The sequence below is a fragment of the Channa argus genome, chromosome 11, assembly GCF_033026475.1.
Source record: "Channa argus isolate prfri chromosome 11, Channa argus male v1.0, whole genome shotgun sequence".
Taxonomy (NCBI): domain Eukaryota; kingdom Metazoa; phylum Chordata; class Actinopteri; order Anabantiformes; family Channidae; genus Channa; species Channa argus.
In genome coordinates, this window is record NC_090207.1 from 14,340,150 (window position 1) to 14,364,020 (window position 23,871).

General features: G+C 37.7%; 2 protein-coding genes across 2 annotated transcripts in view; both read right to left on the minus strand.

Moving 5' to 3' along the window:
- Positions 1–1,114: 1,114 nt before the first annotated feature.
- On the minus strand, positions 1,115–7,479 carry tmem119a (transmembrane protein 119a). Its single transcript, XM_067522389.1, has 2 exons — positions 5,891–7,479; positions 1,115–3,242 (listed from the first exon to the last, which is right to left on the minus strand). Exon 2 carries the CDS (start codon positions 3,225–3,227, stop codon positions 2,478–2,480), a length of 750 nt encoding a protein of 249 aa, XP_067378490.1. The 5' UTR covers positions 3,228–3,242; positions 5,891–7,479; the 3' UTR covers positions 1,115–2,477.
- A 143-nt stretch (positions 7,480–7,622) lies between these two features.
- The window catches only part of coro1ca (coronin, actin binding protein, 1Ca), a 32,068-nt gene continuing 15,819 nt past the window's right edge, over positions 7,623–23,871 (minus strand). The window contains exons 3-11 of the mRNA XM_067522388.1: positions 16,916–17,038; positions 14,964–15,093; positions 14,609–14,790; positions 14,119–14,238; positions 12,029–12,133; positions 11,771–11,916; positions 11,525–11,582; positions 11,162–11,404; positions 7,623–10,397 (exon numbers count right to left, since the gene is read on the minus strand). Coding sequence (XP_067378489.1) covers positions 10,278–10,397; positions 11,162–11,404; positions 11,525–11,582; positions 11,771–11,916; positions 12,029–12,133; positions 14,119–14,238; positions 14,609–14,790; positions 14,964–15,093; positions 16,916–17,038 — 1,227 coding nt within the window. The 3' untranslated portion in view covers positions 7,623–10,277. The remainder of the gene's footprint in view (positions 10,398–11,161; positions 11,405–11,524; positions 11,583–11,770; positions 11,917–12,028; positions 12,134–14,118; positions 14,239–14,608; positions 14,791–14,963; positions 15,094–16,915; positions 17,039–23,871) is intronic.

A 23,871-nucleotide genomic window follows, 5' to 3' on the forward strand; every position in this document is an offset into this window, starting at 1 on the left:
TTAGCACCTCATTGACAAAAGAATGGGGAATCTGACCCTAGTGCAAGGCTCGATCGGGTCTCAGGTTTCAGCCCCAAAGGATCAAATTGGCCTTTGAGCTAATGCTCTTTCATCTTTCATGTTTGATCAATGGCAAGTTGGCCAACTTATGATTAAAAAAATTTTAATTCATTAAAAATGGTTTTAATTACTATTTTCATAGTAGATTTAGGTCAGAATGTCCCCAAGTGGTTAAATTACTGCAAAAACAAAGCAATTAACATGCATAACTGTCGAAAAATACTTACAGAATGAGATTGCTCGTTCAGAAATACAGAATCAAGTTTGTATAGTTGTTAAAACTTTACTGCAAGTGTCTCCAAGATTTGTGGAAACAATAGATGAGCTCTTGTTTTTGGAGCAAGGGCCTCAGCATTTATCTGGTTTACTGCTGTTGAAATAATTAAACATTCTTGTACAGTAGCCAGCAAAGGAAAAAAGGGGTCTTTTCAGCCACTTTCAGACTCTAAAGCCCCTTTCACACATCCTGAAATTCTCCAGAGTTTGTCCAGAGGGGGTGAGAATGTGAGAATGCAAATATGTAAATGAAAACATTTTCTGGATTTTATTCGGTATTATGTCTGTATTATGTGTGTTAGCCAGTACCTGCAGGATGTTACTCTGTCCTAAATTGTCGAGAAGATTAATAGTGAGCATGTTGACAAACTTTCTATCAGACCACTGTCAGGGCAGTCGAGTGATACAGAAACTTTGCATGGCTCCAGTGCGCTGTAAAGAAAACACTGTTTCCCAAAACATTTTGGGTGTGATGAACCCAAAGCCGGTCAGAAAACTGGGAAGGAGTTTGTGTTACTGTGCTTATCCTGAACTGGAAGAGTTGTAATTCAGCATATGTTTCCACAGAGCAAATATAACAAATCTGGCACTTGGCTAAAGAATGGACACCGCTTGAAATGACATATTCCTCATTTGAACATTTAATGCAAGAAGTGGACAACCACTTTTTAGCCCTTTTTTGTCTTCTCTACTTTTAGATATCTTTAGAGCTGTATCCCTGTGTCACCATGGCACTGCTTCCACCATTTAGGCAATATTTTTAGTAATTACAAAAACCTCATTATCAACAGTTTTATTAAACACAATTAAAACAAAAATGTCATTTTGTAAACAATAAAACTGTCACTTACAGAGAGATTAATTAAGTAGAGGTTCAGTGAAAAAGAATACAACAAGGACCATCACTCATACATAATGTATGTCACAGTTACCTTTAGAATTTCAAACTTAAGTAATGGGACAGGAACTGGAGATCTTTTTTTAGATGTGTCTCCAGTTGATTCTGAAACGTTAAATAAAAATAAAATCAGATACATATGCCACATTTACACATATTATTTTTCAAAGCCTTTTTAGCCACATGACTCCGTGTTAAACCAGTTACACCCATGTCCTCAATATTTTAACGTTCAAATTGAGATTAAAAAAAGGGCATAATATATCTATAAGTAGACTTTTAATATAGTTGCCAGTTGAAGGCTGATCAAAATCACTCACTAAACAAAAATGTATCCGATTTTTTTTTTGTATCTTTTAAATTCAGCTACCCAGAAATAATAAAAAATAATAAATAATACAGTAATAATATAGTTCCAAATTGTGTTTTTGGTGTAAGGGTTTGTCAAACATGTTCTTAAAGTAAAGCATAATATAGAATAACAAAACTAAATTAAGTAATTATGAATGTAAATATAAGGAGAACAATAGTTAGTTCAGTTCAGTTTAGTGACATTTCACTTTGCCCTATATACAGCACCAAAGATTTTGCTCTGAGTGACTAATTCAGCTTTTTAGCAATTACACAGATGTGGCGGCGAAGAGGAGAGGTACTGAGGAGATTCCTTAATCCTGGCAGAAATGCAGAATAATACATCTCTCTTTTAAAACTTGAATATTTACTATTTTTGTCTATTCTTTTTTGGCAACCATGGGAAAATACAGACTGCTCATTCTATAACCATTTGTCTATTTAAAAAATTCTCTTAAATAGGAAAAATACCATGATTGGATGCAACATTAGTGATTCAATATGGTACTTAGAATATATAGCAGTGTATCACTGATGAAACCAAATCATTGGCCACTGCAGAAAATCAGCCCCATAAAGCAAAAGGTACTCAAAAACTTTGAGATGTGCATAGCATTTGTTTGTCTTATCTTTGTAGCCACCTACTGTATCTCCTATTCTGTTGTGTCTTTGTTTTTATTAATGAGATAAAACAATATAGTACTATTATGTTTGCATTTTCTTGTTGCAAAGCAGGATGATGTTTCCTATGAAGTGTGAGCTTCATTTAATATATTTCTTCTCTGTTGTATTTCTAATACCTTGCCCATGTGTGGAATACCCAACCTTTCTTACGTTTCTGTCATGGTGGAAACATTTCACCTCTTTTTCCATTAACATCTTTGACCCGACCCTAGTGGTGGGCCTTTTTCAGATGGCAGGTGCAGACTGGCTGACTGGAGCTGGTGCTGGGGCCGGAGCTCTGCTGCACCTCTTCCCTGTGCTTAGACTGCTCTCTGTGCTTGGGCTCCTCTCTCCGCTTCTCCACTTCCTTTGCTTCCCTGACTTTTTTGACCTCCTGCTGAGGTGATGACCTGACGTCTCTCCCTCTCTCTCCCACGAGAGCCTTGGAGGGCATCCGCAGGTTCTTGGGGGAGGCCATGCCCTGTGTCTGAACCCTCTTGACGTGGTCAACGGCATACGGCCTCTCTTGCAGCTCACCAGAATTCTTGCATCCACTAGTTTTATCTGTCACATACTTCCTGGGTGGATGAGGTGGAGGCTTGTAGGCCTCCAGCTTGCGCTTATGACTCATAGCAGAGGCACAGCAGATGATGAAGACCATGACAATGAGAAGAGAGGTCACCACAATTATGATGAGCAAATTCTCCTGCAGAAAGTCTACTACTCGACTCAGGACAAAGTCCTTCAGGCGAACCATGGTGGTGGTGATGGTGTTGGTGAGAGTGGGAGCTCTAGTAGCAGTGGTAATCTGAACAGGTGCTCTGGTAGAAAAAGATGTTGGAAAAAGGAGCTCCAGCTCTGCTTCATCACCACTTCCATCCATGGACATGTTATAGAACAGAGGAGTGGAGTGACACACACTACACCAGAGTGAGAGCAGGGTCACACAGGTGATGTGAAAAACAAAGCAGAACTTCATCTTTTCTTCTGAGACCTGCAATGACAACAAAAGGCTGTTTTTAATTTAGTAAATTAAAACCTGACTCATTAACACAATGACACCGATACTGACACCTTCAAGATGTCAGTCAACACGCTGTTGTATCTTATTTGTTTAATCTGTACACAAACAGAAAAACAACAGAAAAACACTACAGAAAGAGACAAGTTTTGATTTTATGGGGCATTTTGTAAATGTTGTTTCTAGTGTACTTGTCAACCCGCTCACAATGCTGACCTGAGGTTTTGAGAGATGTAGTTTAGACAGATACAGGCTTGCTGATTCCCCGTACTTAGTCATTAAAGGAATCTAAGCTAATTATAGTCAGATGCAGAAGTTTGCATCCCCTTATTTTGAAAGGGAAAAAACATAATATTTCATGCACATTGATGCACAATGTTCCTTCATCTCAAAATATTTATAGATTCAAGATTCAATACTTTATTGCCATGTTGACTTTGTCGATAGGAATTTGTTTCGGTGTGACTGCACATTATCACAGAAATCACCATGTTATATAAACATGCCAACAAGAAAACATCCAAAAAAGAAATAAAAATCCGTCCAATACAATAAATCTATCTTCCAATTTGATAATTCAACCTAATATGTAAAACCTTGTGGAGATTTAGCAGCAATAAATAAATACCTTTGCACATAAAATAGTCCCCCGCCCCGTAATTAAGACCAATATATTACTTTAAGTGTTCCAAAGTGTTGAGTTGGACAGCTCAGGGGTAAATGCTTTGCTGGAACCTGCTCTTTCTAGTTTTAAAGTTCCTCTGTCTTTTTTAAGAGGGGAGACATTTTTAAAAATCAGTTTGCAGAGTGGGAACTTTAAATTCTTATGGCCTGTTATTCTGCAACCTGGACTATATATTTCTGAAAGTAATGGAACTTCACACAGTCATTTTTGAAGGCATACACACCGCCCTATTCAGCTGGCTTCTCTCCTCTACAGTCACACTCCCAAACCACACAGTAATAGCAAAGATAAGAATGTTCTGCACAGCTGCCTGTTAGAACTGCAGTAAATCTTTGCTGGAAACACTATGAAGTTTTTTAATTGCTTTAGAAAGCTGGTGAGCTTTCTTTATTTTATTTCATGTCTCAAGGGGGATGCAAACGTTTTCCTTAATTTGATTTTCATTCTTTAACTACAACTTTTGTTTAACAATCCTTTTCCATTTTTGTTACTTTTGATGATGTAGGAACATCTGTAGTAGCTGTATGTGTGTTAATAAAATAAAAATAATATAAATATGTTATTTAAACTAATTTTGTCTGCTTTTAAACCTCCAGCAACCCTGTAGATTTTTCTTGCTACTTGTTTAAACACTATACAACTACTTTTGAGCCATCTTTCATTCAGCAGATGAAAACTTTACATCTGAAGCAGCAGATGAAAACTTTACATACAGAGAACTTTACATCTCAAAGCTGCTCATGTGAGGTCAGGCTTTTCTAGGTTTCTGTTGTCCCCATCCTGCCCCAGATTTATTTTAGCAGGCAGCAGAATAGGCACTACTTACTTGGGGTGGAGACAGTGAGTTTGGTGCTGGATGCCTTATAATTTGTTTAGGTAAAGGGAGGCCACCCATTTACCACACCAAAGCCAGGAGGAAGCTATATTCCAGAGGGAGCACACAGGCGTGGGAGACCTGTGGCTGTGCCCTCTATATTTACACTGTGCAGCAGCTGCTGTACCAGCCCACAGCAGCACAGACCTGAGGAAAATATCTCTGCCTCCAGGAAAACCTGCATTTACCTTACAGTACAACCAACTGAATAAACTTCCCAAGCTTATATTAATCATTTTCTGATCTTCTCTATGCACCACAGTGGGAAGTCGATTGCAAGCATTTGTACTCAGTCAGTTACAAATTAAAATCAGCTTAGTCCTGAATTGACCATTTAATAATGTGTAATTACATAATGCAGAGTTGTAAAGACTAGCTGCTAATTGGTATTGTGCTGCTGCTTCTCTGATAAGTGATATATATATATATATATATATATATATATATATATATATATATATATATATATATATATATATATATATCTCACCACATTTATAAGCATATTTACATCAAAGTAAGATATTCTGCTCATCTTCAATATAAGTTATTATTATATAAAACCTTATCCTTTTCAACACTATAAACTAAAAAAAGGTACTGAAAATTAATATAGAATAAAAAAATATAATGTATCGCTGATCATTTAGATTAAGACATAATGTTACCATGGACAGACAAATATTCAGTTCTTTTACTTATTAAAAATATTACAAATATTTCAATAAAAGTAAGAGTTCTGCTCCCAAAAGCCTATTTAAATTGCAAAAGTACTATTGCCAACATGTATTGTACACAGGGATCCAAAATATTAACTATGTCAAAGTCTTTATTATGCAGAAAATGTAGTAATATAGTTAAGGTACAATATTACCAACACAAATGTAGTGGAGTATCATTTGGCAGAAAATGCAAATACTCAAGCACAAACTTGAGCAAACACAGTCATATATTTTAACCAAATCAATAATAAAACTTGAAAATGTACTTAAATTTGTTATAAAACCCACAATTATAACAAACCTGAATATATAGACAAACTAATTTTAATATACTACTTACGGAATGTGTTATCCTTGGTTTATCAGCTAAGCAGCACGACGCAGTGGCAGAGTCAGACGAAAAAAAGGGGGGAGACGAAATAGAGAGGAAAGTAAGGGTGAGAGTCTCGGAGCATTCCCCCTCCCTGCTAAGCTATACTAGTTTTTTTTCTGGGCTTTAAAAAAAGTCTCTTGACTGTAAATTGATGTCCAGCCCTCTAAATTCAGCCTCTCCTCCCTGTTTCTCCACCCCCCTTTCTAAAAGTTTTTGTCCTCCTGCACTTATGAAGAAGCCATTTGAGATCTTACTTTACTTTTTTCAGCCAACTCTTAATGTTGCCATGTACGAATGGTCCATGGTGCATGATAACATTTTACATGTATAAACGGATGCTCCTAGAATTAATCTTTATTTTGAATAAAAGTGATTTCAGAATAGGTTATGTTGATTCAATAAACAGATCAGCACAAATCAACCTGAGCTTCCTAGTTTACAGCTACTACGTGCAACGATACAGCAGTTGGTATATACATCAGGCTCACGGAGGAATGGGTATTTCTGTACTTGGCTGGGCGAGTCCCAAGACTTCTCTGCCTCCCACTGAGCCCTCTGTAATTAAGTCTTCGTTGATTGCAGCCTGTCTTTACAGGGCACACAAGACCAGTGGAGAGAAAAGGCACCCCTTTCATTCCGAAACACGTACAGAGCGAACATGTAAACTTAGTCTTTTAAGAGCACTTATCTCTGGATACGTCTCTAAATATGCATGGCATCTATTTAAAGCTGCTCATGCCTCCTTTCTTATTTCATTCTGTTACTTTGACAGATGACAGGAGATGGTGAGATTATAACCGTTTTAGACCGACATGTTTAGTGTCAAGATGGCAATTTTCAAAACTAGAACACATTAAACACAATTGAGGAGCTTTGACTAAGATCAACTCCCATGTATCACTATTGAATGCATTTAGATATTTAAGACCCTGTCAGTGTCATTTTTGTAAATATTGTAGTAGAGTTTTAACATTTTGCCAGTGTATGGACTTGATACATACTATGGTAATGAATCTGATCTCTCATCTCTATAGCACACCAAACTGATTTCTAATTTAAAACAGTTCTGCTTTAATATGTGCAAGTATTGCAGCCTAGAATAATATTTTTGTATAATTTATAACCATGTATTCATTTACCAGTACCTAGCAGATAAATCAACAAATTACTCATACCTTGCTTTATGGTGATCTGCTTTTGGATGATTTGTTAGACCATTAAATAAGAAAGCAGAATTTGCCATCTTTAAAGTCATAAGGTTGGTAAAATACAATGTTTTTCTTATAGTGAACAAATCCCATAAAATACCAAAAGTGTTAAAAAGCACAAGTCTCACTGGAAGATTTGTTCCCTATAGCCTAATATTTTGTGTTCCTCTGTGCAAAACTCCATTGTTGAAAACATTTTGAAGATACATAAATGAGCCAAACCTTTGCATTAGCCAAAAGGTTCCCTATTTTGATTCAGTCTATGTTGCTAGAGCTCGATTTACTATAGCATGAATATAAATGGAATTAGGGCTATGAAGCTGCAAGAAGGCTGCAAAAGTTGTAAAGTAAGAGACAGACCTATATATTAGTTCTGGTCTTTTGTGGGGTTCGTTGAAGAAACATTAAGTAGTGCCAGCCCTAGATAACTGTCCTGGCTGTGCCTATATACAAAAGATATCAAAGAATCAAACTGAAAACTATGCAATGAGTTAATTTTAAAAATTCTTTATTACTTTTTCTTAAATCAACGTTTGATACTTGAAGCAAGAATAATGAAAAAAAATGCAGAGCAGACCTCCAAATGAGAAATAATCCTGGTTTGTTTTTGTATGCTTTTCTTTCATGATATTCATACGGCTTTCAATAGAACTGAGGTCCTGCTCCTCTCGTTATGGCAAGGTGCAGGGAACACAGACAAGGGGAAACATTTAAAACCCACCTCCCATACAAATACCCTCTTCAGCACAACCAGAGAACAAAGATTAAAGACAAAAAAAAAGAAAAAGAAAATATGGTCATGTTATTTACACAACTTTCACTCATTTTCTAGACCATAATTACAAACATACATAAAACTATCTTTCAACTGCACATTTCTCAAACCTACAGTGTCCCTTTGGATCGCTATTCACTACCACTCCTCAAAAACATCTCTCTAATGCCAACGGTGCTATAAAGAATCCAGAGTTGTTGTCAGATAACAAGACATGGCAGTATAATCTGTCACACATTTATTTCTCTGTAGATTTCTTGTTACTACTATATTCTGACTCACTGCTCAAATTGCATCTTCAAGCCACAGTAATTCAAAAAGGTGTGTTCAGCTGACAGCTTCTCGATGTGACATCATTTTAAAAGATGTTTTGAATACCCGTACCGAGATGGCAAGTGTCAAGTGGGAAACTTCTTCAACAGTCACCACCCATTTATGCTGCCTGGTGGACTGTGGGATGTGTTGGCAGGACTTCTGGAGGTCAACCAGGTGGCTGACATACAGTACTTGAACATGGCCCTTTGAACAAAGTGTCTGTACTAACTCTATAGCACCTCAAAGTTATTTTAAATCTGGGCACCTGTCAACTCTTCCATTTACTAAACTCATCTACTCACAACAGTCCCCTACAAACACTTCCATGGTCACCTCTATGGCACTTTCAGTATCTTTACAGTGGTAATATTTATTGAAGGCAAACAACAGACTGAACCATTACCCGTCAAGGAAAAAAAGTTTTACATCGCAGCAAAACAGCTCAGATTGGACAATTAAGTGGCTCCCAGTTGTATACTGATATGGGCTATCTGAGAAATATCCATTAAAAATTCAAGAAGTGGAAGTGCTAAGAGGGATTTAAGCACAGCTGGAACAAGAAACAGGCTAAAATTAACAGTGAAGTAATAACCCAATAAACCAATAATCAAATTATCCAAAATAGAGGCAAATCTTAGACATCCATTTCAAAACAAAAACCCATTATACAAGAAACAAAGCAGGAACATCTATGCTGAGAGGTACCTGAAAGGCCAATGACATGAGGCACATGTTCACACACAATCTAGGCCTCTAAGGTTGATCTTGAGCAGTTTCTGTAGCAATCTCCAGTTTTATCATCAGATGGTTTTAAATAGTCAAGTCAATGTGTGATTGCTTGGTGTCAATTTGTATCAATTACTGTTTTGTTTGTACAAAAAAACAAACAAACAAAAAAACAACAATAACACAGATTTGAGATGGTGTATCATGAAAAGGAACAGTGACAAAAATGATCCCACTACACTTTGCTACACTTGTGTGTTGAGCAGACCTGTGGATACTGAAGATAGGTTGCTAAAAACAATGCAGTCCTGAGGTGTTTTTCCTGCACACAAAGGTTAGAAATCCATAAATTTGCTCATTCCATGTGCAGCACATGAAACGTCACAACAACAACCAACCAGTGTAACTGAGTCACTACAGCAAGATTTACAGAAAGAGGAACGTTTGGAGTGTTTTTTCCTTGCACTAAAAAGTGCCAATAAGATTTCTGGAATGTATGACATTTTCTCCAAAGAGTACACAGTGCGTGTTCTATAAACGTGGCAAAAAGGAATTCATGTTTACAGACAATTTTGCCCACAGTCCAAATAATGACAAGCCACAGGGATGACACCGCAGAAAGCGGCAACTGATTTGTGTAGCATCACAGACCATAAACATTTGTAATTTAGTGTTTATGTAGACTGTGGCAGCTGCCTATGTTTTTAAACTCAATGTATTTCCTTGTAATTACAGGGAATAGAATGCCACTTTTTTCATAACCATTTTATTTAAATCATTAAAATTTTATAGTAAATCCTTCTTGTTGCAAGATCAGTTTCCTGCACAGTGTCCCTGTTTGCATTTTGAATATTGTCACAAAGTGAGAGAAAGAAATACTGTTAGGGAGGTGTAAACAAAATTTCAAATTTGGCAACGTTATAATTTGGGTATATGGTAACATGAAACGCTCCTTTACCTCCTTTAAAAAAAAAAAAAAAACTTTGCGTATACATTAGTAAATGGGAACTGGAACTCCATTGTTCATTCTAAAACAAAAATAATTATATAAGACATTTTATACAAGTAGACAAAATAAAAATGACTGCCACAGAATAAATGGAAGTCCTTTGTATCTGAGTGAATTCTGCTAAACTTGTCACGTGTCCTTATTCCACCTGTGTTAAACTTGGGTTGGGGGCTGGCTAAGAAAAAAGTTCATCTGGAATGTTGCTAGGGATTGCTGGTAGGAAGGACTCAGACAAGACACTGTCACTGAGACAGATGGCCTGGTCCCGCCCAAGCCCAGCCAATGAATGTCCTGAATTGTAGCGGGTTGGGTACAGGGTGTTTAAATGGCAATTTTGGACATTTGCTCTTCAAGTTTGAGAATTCGTTTCTCCTGACTGCTGACCAGGTCCTTGAGGGATTTGATTTCTTTCAAGATCTCCTCCAGCTTGGCTTCAGATTTCTGTGGAAAACACAAAATACACCTTTTAGCTTTTTTATGCATCTCTACCGCAATACTTCTACAGCCCCTCCTTCTGTAAATCAAACCGCTATGTCTGACCTAAGAGGAGTCTTTATAGTGCACAAATCACCTAATTTGTTTTAGATTCCACTTAAAATATTAAATTGTATACGTTATCAGAGCCTGGTACTTTGAGGGTTAAAATGTTTCACCAGAAACGGAGCCCAGTGGGCTGTGATTACAGAGCAGAACTGCAGAGAGACGAATGGGCGGGGTCCCAGGAGGTTGGCTGTGTTGTGGGTGAGGAGCGGCAGGACGCCCAGAAGCAGGCGCCCAGAGAATAAGCAGACCTCTCATTTTGTGGGTAAGAGAGTGGGATGAACAACATCTACAAACCACCTCATGCAGACATCCAGCAACTTGACCTGCTCCTAAAACCTGTCTGCATAACAACACAAGCACCAGACATGGCTCCAGTGGTGAGAGGCATTAATGATGTTCGCAAGAATTAGTAGAAACGACAGATTACTATTTCCTTCATGTAAATCAGAATAGTATTAACTGTTTATTGCCCTTCATGCTAATCATGAGAAATAGTTTTTTGGAGGGCAATTGTGTATACTTTGTGTTTTACCTAGATCAATCCAAATTCTACCTTCTTCTACGACAGTGTGATCAGAAGCTGTTCTACAGAATATGAAGTGTTGGTTTGTTTGGCTACATTATCAGACACTCTGGAGGGTTAACAAAAAGCAAATGCTCACGATCGATGGAGTTGGGGAGGCAGACTTGTTGGCAGGGCTCGAATTCTCCGTCTTCTTTGGAACGTTGTGCTCCAAAACATTCTTTTTGACCACCTTGAATTCACGGTTCTTTCCAGGGACATAGCCGTTCTTGAGTGAGATAAGGATGGGATCTCCATTTTTGCCCTCAAACCAATCCTCAGCCTCCAGGGCAGGGTCTGGTCCAGCTGTGTCCGGGTACAAGTCATCTTGGAAGAGGTCCGACTGATGAGAGAAGAGGGAAAACGTGTGAAAAATAGCAACATTAGCAACAAAAATCACAATGCTGCTAGTGAATCAACAAGTAAAAGAAATGTCTGTTAATTTCTTGCAATTAAGACTCACCTTCCTAGGTACAGTCATCACAATAGGTTCACACTTTCTTTCATGCAGTTTGTAGAACCTAGTAAAATACAAATTAAAACAGAAACAAGATTGAATTGTCCTTAGATGGGTGATTCAGGTATTGTTACATTCTGCCCTCTAGCGGAGATCCCCAGAATTCCTCATTAGATGTAACTGACAAGAACTTCATGATTAGAATGAAAATGTTGCTAAAGATAGTTAACATTTCATCGCAGATTATCTTACCGCGCAATTTCACACTTATTGACATCAAGCCCCCTTTTGGGCATGTAGCCCATGCCCCTCTGGGGCTCCTTGCTGGCGAAGGTATTAAGAAAGTGAACATAGGGAGCTTCATCTGTGATTTCAAAATACCGGATGCTGCTGTCACCCTTCAAGAAAGAATTAATAATTGCTTTATGTTTTAATATTAGTGGAAATCAAATTCCAACTTGTGTTATGATTATTTATGATATATTTTTATTTTGACAATTGAGTGCTTACCTTCCCACAGAGGTAAACAACATTAGTGTCTGGATCATAGAATGGCAGAAGCACTCCATTGCTGGTGTCCATCTCATTAACAGTCATAGGCTCCTCCATGTTTTGCTGGGGAAAAATAATAAATCACAATTCCATAAACATAGCTTAGTTGAAAAAACTTGAATACACAAATACTGGGCCTTGGAGGATGTAAATGCAATAAACATAAGAATTGGAACTGATTGTTTTACCACCAGTGAATAATGTAGCAAAAACTATAGTAATAAATTGCCTTTGTGTTTATTCAGCATCTGCACTGCTTCATATATAGGCCTATTTCCGATTCATAGTTTATACCCCTTCCCCTCATTTTCAAGTGCAACCTAGTTTTTTCAATTTCCCCTCAAAACAAAATCATAAGGCATAGTAGTTGCAATGTATCACTATGAAATGGGACAACCCTTAAAGATGTAAACCCAAATAGACCGTCTTGTTTGCTGAGGTGTCCATGGTAAAAAGATGGAGACCACTGTAACATTGTTCACATTTCCAACACACATGCCAACGTTACTGCTTACATATGGGTTACAAACATTAACATTAGCAGTAGCAGATTACAACCTGTTCTCCTACCCTGCTCACCTGCACCACTTTTTCAGTGTTTCCCCTAGACATTCTTTCAGGCATGGTGGCAAGAGGATAATGGAGGCTTTGCACGCACACAAAAAAATTGGGGCTTTTATTTCTCATGCGTCTTTCTCAGGCATCTTTGGTTGGTAAATTCCATGTAAGGGTCAAGTAAAAAAGTCATTAATATCAACAGCTTTCAGCTTGTCCCTTCAGAGATTGATTTGGCATAGGAGGTTACCCCATCTTGTGGAGTGGGATTCCAACCTGCGGCATTTTGCATACCAACCCAATACAAATAATCTCTCCTGTAGGTCTCACTGGGGGCTCAATTAAAGCCCTCTGGGATGTTCCTCCTCTAACAAGCTGTTTTGGGTAACACTTTTTTCTATTTAAAAACAAACTGGACCTAACTATGGGTAGTCTGATATATCAGTTTCAAACTTAAACATCCCATCTATATAATTATTTTTGCTTATGTGTAGACTTGGTTTAACAAACAAAATCATATTGTTATACATAATGTCACAACTCTGCATTGAAAACTACATTACATGAAATTACATGAATCCAGCTTTGGGTCGCGCGCACGTAGACACACGCACGCACACACACACGCACGTAGACACGCACACACACACGCTATGGAGAAGCAGACAAGAGAAAAGGGCACTTCAGTTGTGTTCTTACAAAGTCCTTCCTGGATGGTTGTGTGGAGGTGTGACCCTGTTTGTGTTTTAGAATGTAACCGCTGTGTAACGATAATGATTGATTTACATATTTGTTCTCACCAATACCGCTCCCTCTCTTCATTCGCTCACTATGTCACTCTACCGCTGCTCTCGCTCTCACAGAGCTGAGGAGGAGGGGACAATTGGAAAACAGTGCATTTAATTAAAGTAACAGAGAAATCATACGGCCTTTAGTAAGTCAATAATGTCTGTCACGTTGCAATGGCTGCTTCTCATTCTTCAAGCAAAAAAGAGAGGAATGGATGTAGGAAGGAGTGAAATTTGGGCACAACAAGAATGGCTCTCATCCATTCATACCTACACGCGAGACGTTAAAAAGAAGCGGATTGGTAGTGAACATTGCTAAATATAAAAGCATTTTATATTTAAGCATGGCTGGGAGTTTCGTTGGCAAATATTAAATACACATAGAAAAACAGTTTGATTAGTTAAAGTTAGTTAGTTCACTAACTGGCTTACTGGCATTGAGTGAACTGAGCTAAATCCCCTACACTATAACTAGATGTGGAAACCAAAGAGTTAGGGTCAAGTCCTTGGGTCAAAGGGGGGTAACTGACATTGGGCATACTGTTAATTAAAAAGCCTGCTCTCTGAACAAACCTAAGTGTGGTGGAAATCATGACCTTAAAAACAATTAATCTTTATTTCAAATACATTTAATATAATATTGAATGTAGAACTCATAGCTACAATGAAACAATGTAATAAATTCAGCATTCATAAGACACTCACAGTGTTCCAGAGAGCTAGCTGCCTCTCACTCATGCGACTAAAACCTGTCGTGAGGACGTTACCATCAGCCAGGAAAATCGCCCTCATGGGTCGAGCACCCTCATGAGCCTTCTCCTTCTCCTGTGAATTATAGATCAAAACTTGAGACCTTAGTCAATGTTTCCTGAACAATTTTGTTTTGTCTACTTTTACTTTAGCTCAATTTTGCATTGCTAATGTTGCTAATTGCACAATCTGCATTATTGTAATTATTAGCTTAACATGTAATAACACAAGGCATTTTCAATTACTTTTATTGCTATTGTCAGATATGGGCTACACAGCAAAGAGCCAAAATGCTGTTAAAATTCTGTCTCATAATCTAGGACAATTTTTAGGACACAGTTGATGAACGTATAAATAGCTACCTCCCTGAAACCAATTTCACTGTACCTAGATTGATTGCCTCTAACATAGTACACTTAAACTGAAATATAAAAGAAGTACTTACAGCCACAATCTCACCCTTGCGGGGGTCAATAACACGAATAGACTTGTCCTTGCAGGCAGAGCAGATAAGGCTACCGTTGCGGTTCCAGCACACATTGTAAATGACATCAGGGTGCATGTCCTCAAGGGTGATCATGGCTTCACCTGTGCCTACATTCCAGATGATTATCTGGTTGTCACAACCTGAAGAGACAGTGCAATAAGAGTAAGCAACACAGCATTTTGTCTTTGAGGCCATTGCCATCATAATGATGTTACTGCATATGATTATTCGCATTCAAACTGAATTCTGGCAGATTTTGAAGGCAAACTAAGGACTACAGAATTTTGTAGATTTTAGGTAGCAGAGAAATTACCTGCACTAAGAAGGATGTTACGTGCTGTTGGATGCCATGTGATGATGCCAACACGCTTAGAGTGGCCTTCCAGTACCACCACTGGCTCAGACATAGAAGTGACAAGGCCATTCTCAGGAATCTGCCACACCTGGGACGGAAATTATTATGACAAAGGTAAGGAACAAAGAACAGACAAGAATGAGTTAAACCTTCAGTTTACATGTACTTAATTAATCCGGTTAAGTACATGACACTCTAAAACTTTGACAGGTTTGTCCACATCTCTCACACACACACACACACACACACACACACAGCTACCCAGGTTACTTGCAAGTGCATGTAAACTAGTTCTTGAATTACCCTTATTCAACTTCTCTAATGCAAGACTTTGTTGTAAATTGGCGCTATATAAATAAAATTGAATTGTAAACTCAAATATATGGTCAACCTCATATCAACTGGCACCAGGGACCAATAAGTTGTAGTTACCAAAATAAACCTGAGGGGGGAAGCAGCAGATTATGAATGAATAGGTGATGCAAACAAATTGCCTCTGAAGGTGCATTATTTTTATTTATTATGATGATGTTTTTGTTGATGATGATGGGTGTATGGTTAAGCTTCTATTCCCTAAATGTTATCACAATGCAAGTTTGCATGTTCTCCTCGTGCTTGGGTGGGTTTCTTCTGGATCCTCTGGTTTTCATCCCAATCAGGGTGAGGTTTGGACAAGTTCTTGTGATATACACACACACACACACACTTCCTTCTTACACATACACTGAACTTGTACTGCAGTACAGAAACATATGCTGTTACTTGTTGTTTCTATGGATGTTAAGCCATTGTAGTACTGTAATGACTCATTTGAGATCCAAAATTGCATGAGACATGCACGTTAGGTTGGTGACACTAAATTGTCTGTCAATGTGAGTTTGAATGGTTGTCTGTGTATGTCTCTCTGGGTTTGCCCTGAAATACACTCGTGACCTGTCCAAGGTGTATCCCACCTCTTGCCCAATGACAGCTGGGATAAGCTTATGCCCCCTTAATCCTAAACAGGATAAGCAATTAAGATAATGGAGAAAATTGATGGTGAGAAAAAATAAAATAAAAACCTTGTTTACTCTTTTTAGCATTTAAAGATAAGGAGCGGGATGGACTACAGTGAAGTGTATCTTCCTTGCATAATTCTATGAAAATGTTGTTTAAATGCAGTACAAGGCGGCAAGTGATTGCATGAGTTTAAACCACTATCAGTGTTTTTATTGTGAAGTCTTGGGCAAAAAATGTCACCTTTGATTATTGCAGATACCATATGCATCCCATTTCATTTAAATCAACCACCATTTTTTAACATTCCAATCTGTTTTAGTGCACAAATAAGAACTGTATGCTCATGACTTATATGTTCAATTAAAAATGTAAAGTTATTTGTAAAGAGAATTAAAATAATTTTTTTATATAAAAAAAGGAATAGCATTGAAAACGCGGTACATCTCTTAGCCAGTTTACTGTTATGAATCATATCCAGTTCCACCTATGTTAAACTCAAAATCTGAGCATTTTTAAGCTGCAAAGTTTCCTTTTGAGGATCACAAATCTACAAAGACTTGTCTTCATTGCACAGATTAGAGTGAGGTTAACAGGAAGTTGGGACGTTCAGATTAGGAAGTGGCAGCCACAGGCAGCATACTAGTCCCAGTCCAAATAAGGGCATATGGTAGAAAGAACTACAATCTCAAAAAAGTCACTGACCTCAGCTTAATAAACAGTTAAATCATTCCCCAGCTCTGATTCCTACAGCGCATATTTGGTCTTAATCTAGTCCAGAGGGTAAGGCCTGCACCCATTCCAGAGTTACAACCAAAGCCTTTCACAATAAAAAAGGTATCTAGCCTATTGTGTCAGTGTGATGCTATTTACCTGCAATAAAGTGTGAGTTAAGGCTTACAGGTAAACCTTACCATGACAGTGCAGTCCTCTGAGGCGCTGGCGATGACCTGATCATTGTGGGGGCACCAGTCAATGTCCAACACTGGGCCTGTGTGACCACACACTGTAGGGTAAGATTTGTCAATGCGTCCTGACTGTAAGACAAAAATAAACACCACAAAATAATGAGGTTATTCTTAGTCTAGTCTGCTTAGAGAACATTAAAACATATTTACCCTACATGAAAATTAAACGAAACCTGACTTTTCAAGGTTGCCAAAGATCACAATGGACACAGACTATGACAAATTGTCCTTGGTTCCCAAAGTTAACAATTGAAACACCAAAATGAATTGGGAAAAAAAATTGCAAAACTCTACTCACACAATATCTATAATGTATGAAATTAGAAATCAATTGATATTTTATTTAAAAACTAACCACAGGCAACGTCACGTTCAACCACATACAGTCAAAACAGTTTGGGAAAATATAAGTGTTCTTCCCCCCTGCTGTGAGGGAAATCCTAGTTCCACAAGCTTCCAAGCAAATGCTGTAGCATGCTTTCTGAAATTAAAGCCAGATCTTCATCAGCCTTGATTTGTCACACTCACTATGGCTAAGCCAAAAAACCAAACAAAAAACAAAAACAAAGGAGGCTTGGGTTTTACTGGTGCTACAGAAAAGCAAATTAAAATTATTACTGGTGATGTCATTATATAGCAAATGCATGCCAACAAAAGCTTCATTTTCCAAACCATCTTCTTACTTTAAAATGATTACCTAACACTAAACTCTAAAACCTTTACATAACCTACTTATACAACCAAGAAGACTACAGATAGATATCCGATTCTCACAAATACACATCCTGTTTCCCTACACACAGAAGGCTTCATTATAGTGTGCATCCTCCTCTATTCTCCAAAAAATATATAATAATAAAGCCTACATTTGAATTTGAGCTCTGGAGCCCTATGACTCAAGAAAACCAGGTACATGAGGCTACTTCAGAAACTCATACTATAGTGTCTGAGACACACCCAACATGTATGCCACTGCAGGGTCATAGGAATGAAGTCACAAACTGTGGAAAGAGTCCTGCTGCCTATTTAAAGCATGACAACTTCTCTAATGCAAGACAAAAAGAAAAGACTCCTTCACTTCACAGGGCTTTCTATCATTATGCTGGAAATAGGAGTAACAGTGGCTCAAAAATTGCTGCTAAATGAAAAACCACAGGTCAATGAGTTTGAGATAGAACCAAAACCAGAATTAAAACTGATAGGAATATAATATTTTAATTAATGCAATTGCCAATGTTAATCCAAACAACAAATGTAAATCCCAATGCCGTGAAAGATAAACTGATTAATCCCACTCCCACACTGTACTGTAAGGGATCTACAATAACAGTAAACCTCAAACATATTGGAAGTTCACACAAGCAAAAATGGCATATTTCTGACCAAGAAGAAGCACTGTAATTGTGTATCCAAACTGGTCCTTGAGGTTTAGAAATCTTTCCAGTCATTTTCTTTATTAAACAAAAAAAAAGGAAAAAAACCTCAGAAACAGATCTTCAGTATAATGGTATTCACTAGCATTACACTATTCAGTTTAAAGACAGGTGAAATTTACTTCAATTTCCAAAAAGCTGAAGTCACAGAACTGTCACATAAATACAGAGAGTGGCAAAGACACTGTTCACAACACAGTAATAGTATGTTCAGAATTTCTAAAGAATAGAATGGCACTTTTAGCCTGCTGCTATTACAGCAATGGTGGATCTCAAATGAGTCACTACAGTACTACAATGGCTTAACATCCATAGAAACAACAAGTAACAGCACATGTTTCTGTACTACAGTTCAAGTTCAGTGTATGCAAGAAGAAAGTGTGTGTGTAAATATCACAAGAACTTGTCCAAACCTCACCCTGACTGCTGAACACACCCTAAAATTTACCCTGTAGAGGTGTAAGGAATGCTGTCAACAGGGATCCATTGGCTACCTTCCACTAATATTTCCATTAAATATGACACAGGAGACCTCTTTTATTAAACCAAGTGTAATGTACATTAAAACTGGACACCATACATACAGTGCATCCAGAAAGTATTCTTTATCTTTTTCCACTTTATGTTACAGCCTTACTCCAAAATGGATTAAATTCCTAATTTTCCTCGAACTTCTAGAAAAAATACCCCATAATGACAACTGAATAGATGGGAAATTCAGTTAATTGGACAGTTAGATGTGATTTTGAAAAGGCACACACCTGTCTATACATGGTCTATATATACCTCCAAGACAGGAATGTATCAAGGCACAGATGTGAAGAAGGATACAGACAAATATCTGTACCATTGAAGGTCTCAATGAGCACATTGGCCTCCATCATCTGTAAATGGAAGAAGCTTGGAACCACCAGGACTCTTCCTAGAGTAAGTGAGAGAAAAGGGCCTTAGAGAGGTGACCAAGAACCTGAGAACCATGAGAAACAATATTCTCTGGTCTGATGAAACAAAGATTGAACTCTTTGGCCTGAATGCCAAGTGTCATGTCTGGAGGAAACCAGACCTCACCACCTGGCCAATATCATCCCTACAGTAAAGCATAATGGTGGCAGCATCATGCTGTGGGGATTTTTTTCAGCGGCAGGAACTGGAAGACTAGTCCGGATTAAGGTAAAACTGAATGCAGCAATGTACAGAGTCATCCTCTATGAAAACCTGATCCAGAGCAATCTCGACCTCAGACTGGGGCGACTGTTCATCTTTCAACAGGACAATGATCCCAAGTACACAGCCAAGATAACAAAGTGGCTAGGGGACAACTCTGAGAATGTCCTTCAGTGGCCCAGCCAGAGCCCAGACTTGAACCCGACTGAACATCTCTGGAGTGATCTGAAAATGGCTTTGCAAAATGATGCTCCCCATCCACCCTGATGGAGCTTGAGAAGTACTGCAAAGGTGGGCCAAGTTTGTAGCATCTTACACAAAGATTTGATGGTTTAATTGGTGCTAAAAGTGCTTCAACAAATTATTATTAATAGATATAGTATTATCCAAAGGCTGGAAATACTTACGTACGTGATTTTATTAATTTTTTCATTATTAATAAATTTGCAAAGATTTGAAACAAAATTTGTTCTTGTCATTATAGGATATTGTTTGAAGAATTTTGAGGAAAATAATGAATATAATCCATTTTGGAATATGGCTCTAACAATGTGAATGTGAACAATGCAAATACTTTCTGATGCACTCTGCATGCATATTTGATTCATTACATAGAATATTACAGTTTACTAGGGATTACTCCTCAATATAATTTCCAGAAGGCAGCCGGAACAGGATATAAAAGGAAGAAAGGACGAGATAGTGTGTTTCAACAGAACCAACATTTCTGGTAAAGAACAAATTGATCATGGAGATAAGACAACAACTCAAAGTTATAAGCCACATTACAATTAATATGGCTATTTTTTACAATAATGATTCAAAGTTACTACTAGACAAGAATGGATCCACAGTATAGTATCCAGTACAATTTCAACATCGGTTTCTGTTGTACATTTTACTTTTATGATGCCAAGACCATAAAGTATTTGTATATTATTATTATTATTATAACCATCATCATCATCATCCTCCATTGTCAACTGCTAATTATAAGGGGCATTTATTAGAAATGTTAATGTTAAAGTGTGACTTGTGTGTGCATATATTATCACCCTTTACTAAAAATACACAGTCAAAACTAATTTATCTCAACCCAAGATGGCATTATAACCTCAACCAGAGATCAGTTTGGCCTTCAGGAAACATTTGTGGTACAGTAAAAAATGTAAACTTTATTAGTGATGGACGGTCAGTTTACAGTAAAGTAAGCCCTTTCCTGCTTGCAATAAGAGACACGTAAACAGAACATTTCTAATAATCATGAATTCATGCTTTATGCCTGTCCCTGCATTAGCCTTGTTCATAGAGCACAGCTTTCAGACCTCAGTCAGACTTGGACATGTCACAACATGTCTCAGCTTATATTAGCTCCAGACCATGCTAGAAAGAGGCCTATATTAAATTACTATTAGTCTTAGTTCACCACAGTTTTCCATCAAGACTTTTAATTTGGTCACGAAACTGTTGCTAAAGTAAAGTTGTAGCAAAGAACCAGGATGCCCTAGAAACACTTGAGTTACCCCCTAATCAACACAAGCAAGGCAGAGGAGATGACAGTTCCAGAGATTCAGCCATTCCTCAAATTCCACACCTCAACCCCAGGCAGCTCTGGTATAGACGTGACTAATTAGACAAAGAGTGCTGGTAGGGTATTACTCTTTAGGGTGTTAATGGTGTTTGTGTCTAATAATCATCATTATAAATTCCAGGGCCTAAAGAGCAAGCACAAGTGGATCTTGCCTCAAGAATGCATAAACATGTGATAACATGATCCCCAAGGCAGGAATGCCATTTGTATGAAGTAAGCCCACTTTATATTGTTGGGATAAAAAAAAATAAAAATAAAAAATAATAATAAAATCTAGCTAGTTCAACCTGGACCCAAGTAACTGGTGAGAGAAATTGGAAGCTCAGTGATGGCTCCGGTACTTTTGTATGAACAGATTTACATAGGGAGCCTTTTGCCCTACCCATAACATCTATCTGGCTTATTTTAGACCAGTGTTTCCTTTACCACTTTTGCCAGATGGAGTAATGTTAGCTACACTAAGATTGCTAACATGGCGTAGATGTATATTATCTTATACAATTGTAATCTATAAAAGCGGTCTGTTCTGGAAACACTGGAGTTAGGGATTTATTTAACCTGTTCTTTAAAATTATAATTTAATGATTCTTGTGGAAACATAGGCCACTTAAGTTAACAGTTTTATTAAAGAGCGTTGTATTTACTTTATTAAGAATTAGTTATTTATTTATATTTAATGCTGCTCACTATTGATTAGGGAAATTACTTAAAATTTGCATCTTCAAAAGCAGCATAACATTATAAAAACACTGTTTAATAACTAGATAGCCACAGTAAAACCAGCTAACAGAATAACAGCAAGAGGGTGGTAGCAATTAAAATTATAATATTCTAATACTGGATTTCTTAAAATTTTGTAAAAAATTTTTTTAAAGTAATTTAACGTGTCCATCGGAAGATATCTTCAAACTTTTACAACACTGAAAAGGGTACCCCAAACAAACTAAACCAGCCAAGCAAGAAAATCTTCCACAAAGCAACCTCCTTACAGATATAGGAATTTTGGTTAGTAAGACAGAGGCTACCTCTAGTGAGCATACTTTTTCCAGAAGAAATATGAAACCTTTAACAAGTTGAAAAGAAAACACCTGAACCAAGAGCACAGGGGTAAACTCAGCTAGTGAATACCCAACATATCCCAAAACTATACTACAAACATTTGTGTCCTTTGAGAGGAATGCCTGACAACTAGAAAACAACCAGTTGCATAGCAACAGTGTAGAGTGCAGAAAATGAGTGTAAGAGTAAGTCAAACAGTGAAGGATCCACAGCATAACAATGAAACACATACAATGAACAACATTCCCTCAAGGGAAGAGAGGACATTCTTTCATTCACACAAGAGGCCTGCAGACTTCCTTTCCTAGCAGTTTAACATGTGATTCACACATGAACACCACTGAAGGGTCTTCCATGCATGCTGTCCAAAGCTGCCTAGAGCTCCATGGAAATTTCCACTTCTACAAGTCTTGGCTCTTGTATGGTTAAGACAGCCACATCTTAAGATCAAGATTTATAACCTCTGAATGTTAGGGCAGAACAATACAACACAGCACACTGGAAACCTGTGCCATCTTAAAGCTCAGTAGGGAGATATATCCCTGCATATCCCTGTATAGGTATAAGTGTACTACAGAATGGTTCTCTGGTTTTCTGACAGAAACATTTCAGGTTCTCTCTTGCAATTTAAGAAAGTTATGGGAACAGGTGTTCCTTCAGCAAAACATATTTGCTACTGTACAAAAAATGTTTTCATACACTCTCTAAAGACATCATTACTGGTCTTTGATGATTGATAAGAGTAAATACAGCATCTCCACTATGTATAGAGTCATAGCCATTAGGTACAAGCAAGTACTTGAGTGCGTAAGATATCTAATGATAATCAGAAGGGTCAGTCATTTCATTTAGATGAGTCCTTGGATTATATATTATGTTCCCTGTAATAGATTGGCATTTTCTACAGTGACTCCATATCTTTGAGTTATTTACATAACCACAGTCTCTGAGCAGTATGACTGAGTGTCTACATTGTGACTGCCTTCAGCATGACCTCATCAAAAGCTCCTATTGTCTTCTGCCAGCAACTAAAATTCATTCAGACATCGTCAAAGAAGGAGAGAGGGCTTTTTCCTGGTTAAACCTACTTGACTTCTCATTTTGGGGTGCCAGGCTGGGTCGAACCCACCTTGTCTGTGTGCCGAATAGAACAGAACTCCTAATAAACTCAAGTTGGGAGTCTTGTGAATGAGATGAGTCTGAGAGGGAGGTGGACACACTCTACGAGCTGTAGGATAGAGATTTCTTCTTCCTTACTGCCCAAATGTGGGAAGGAGGAAGTTGTTAGGGTTGGAGCTCTTTTCTGCCATGATTAAATGAAGTTTGTGTTAGTGGGGATTTTAAAGGCTGGAAGTGGAAGCTTGAGCAAATGTGCGACTAGGAGAAAAAGAAAAAATGTGACCGTTAGAGATTCAGACTTTCATTGTTTTCTCATCCTTATACTTATTTTGCAAAATACCCTAGAGTGTAACAGGAGTTCAAAAGGCTGGTATGGTTCAACCATGTCGGCTTCTCCTGTAAGACCATCAGCCCATACCTTTTCTAAATGACTGGACTGCCACCTAATGGAGTTTGATACAGTGGTCAGTGACAATATGCACATTTATAAGCTGGGTCCAACAACTGACATTTTTAGTACCAAGGAGTTTTCAAAA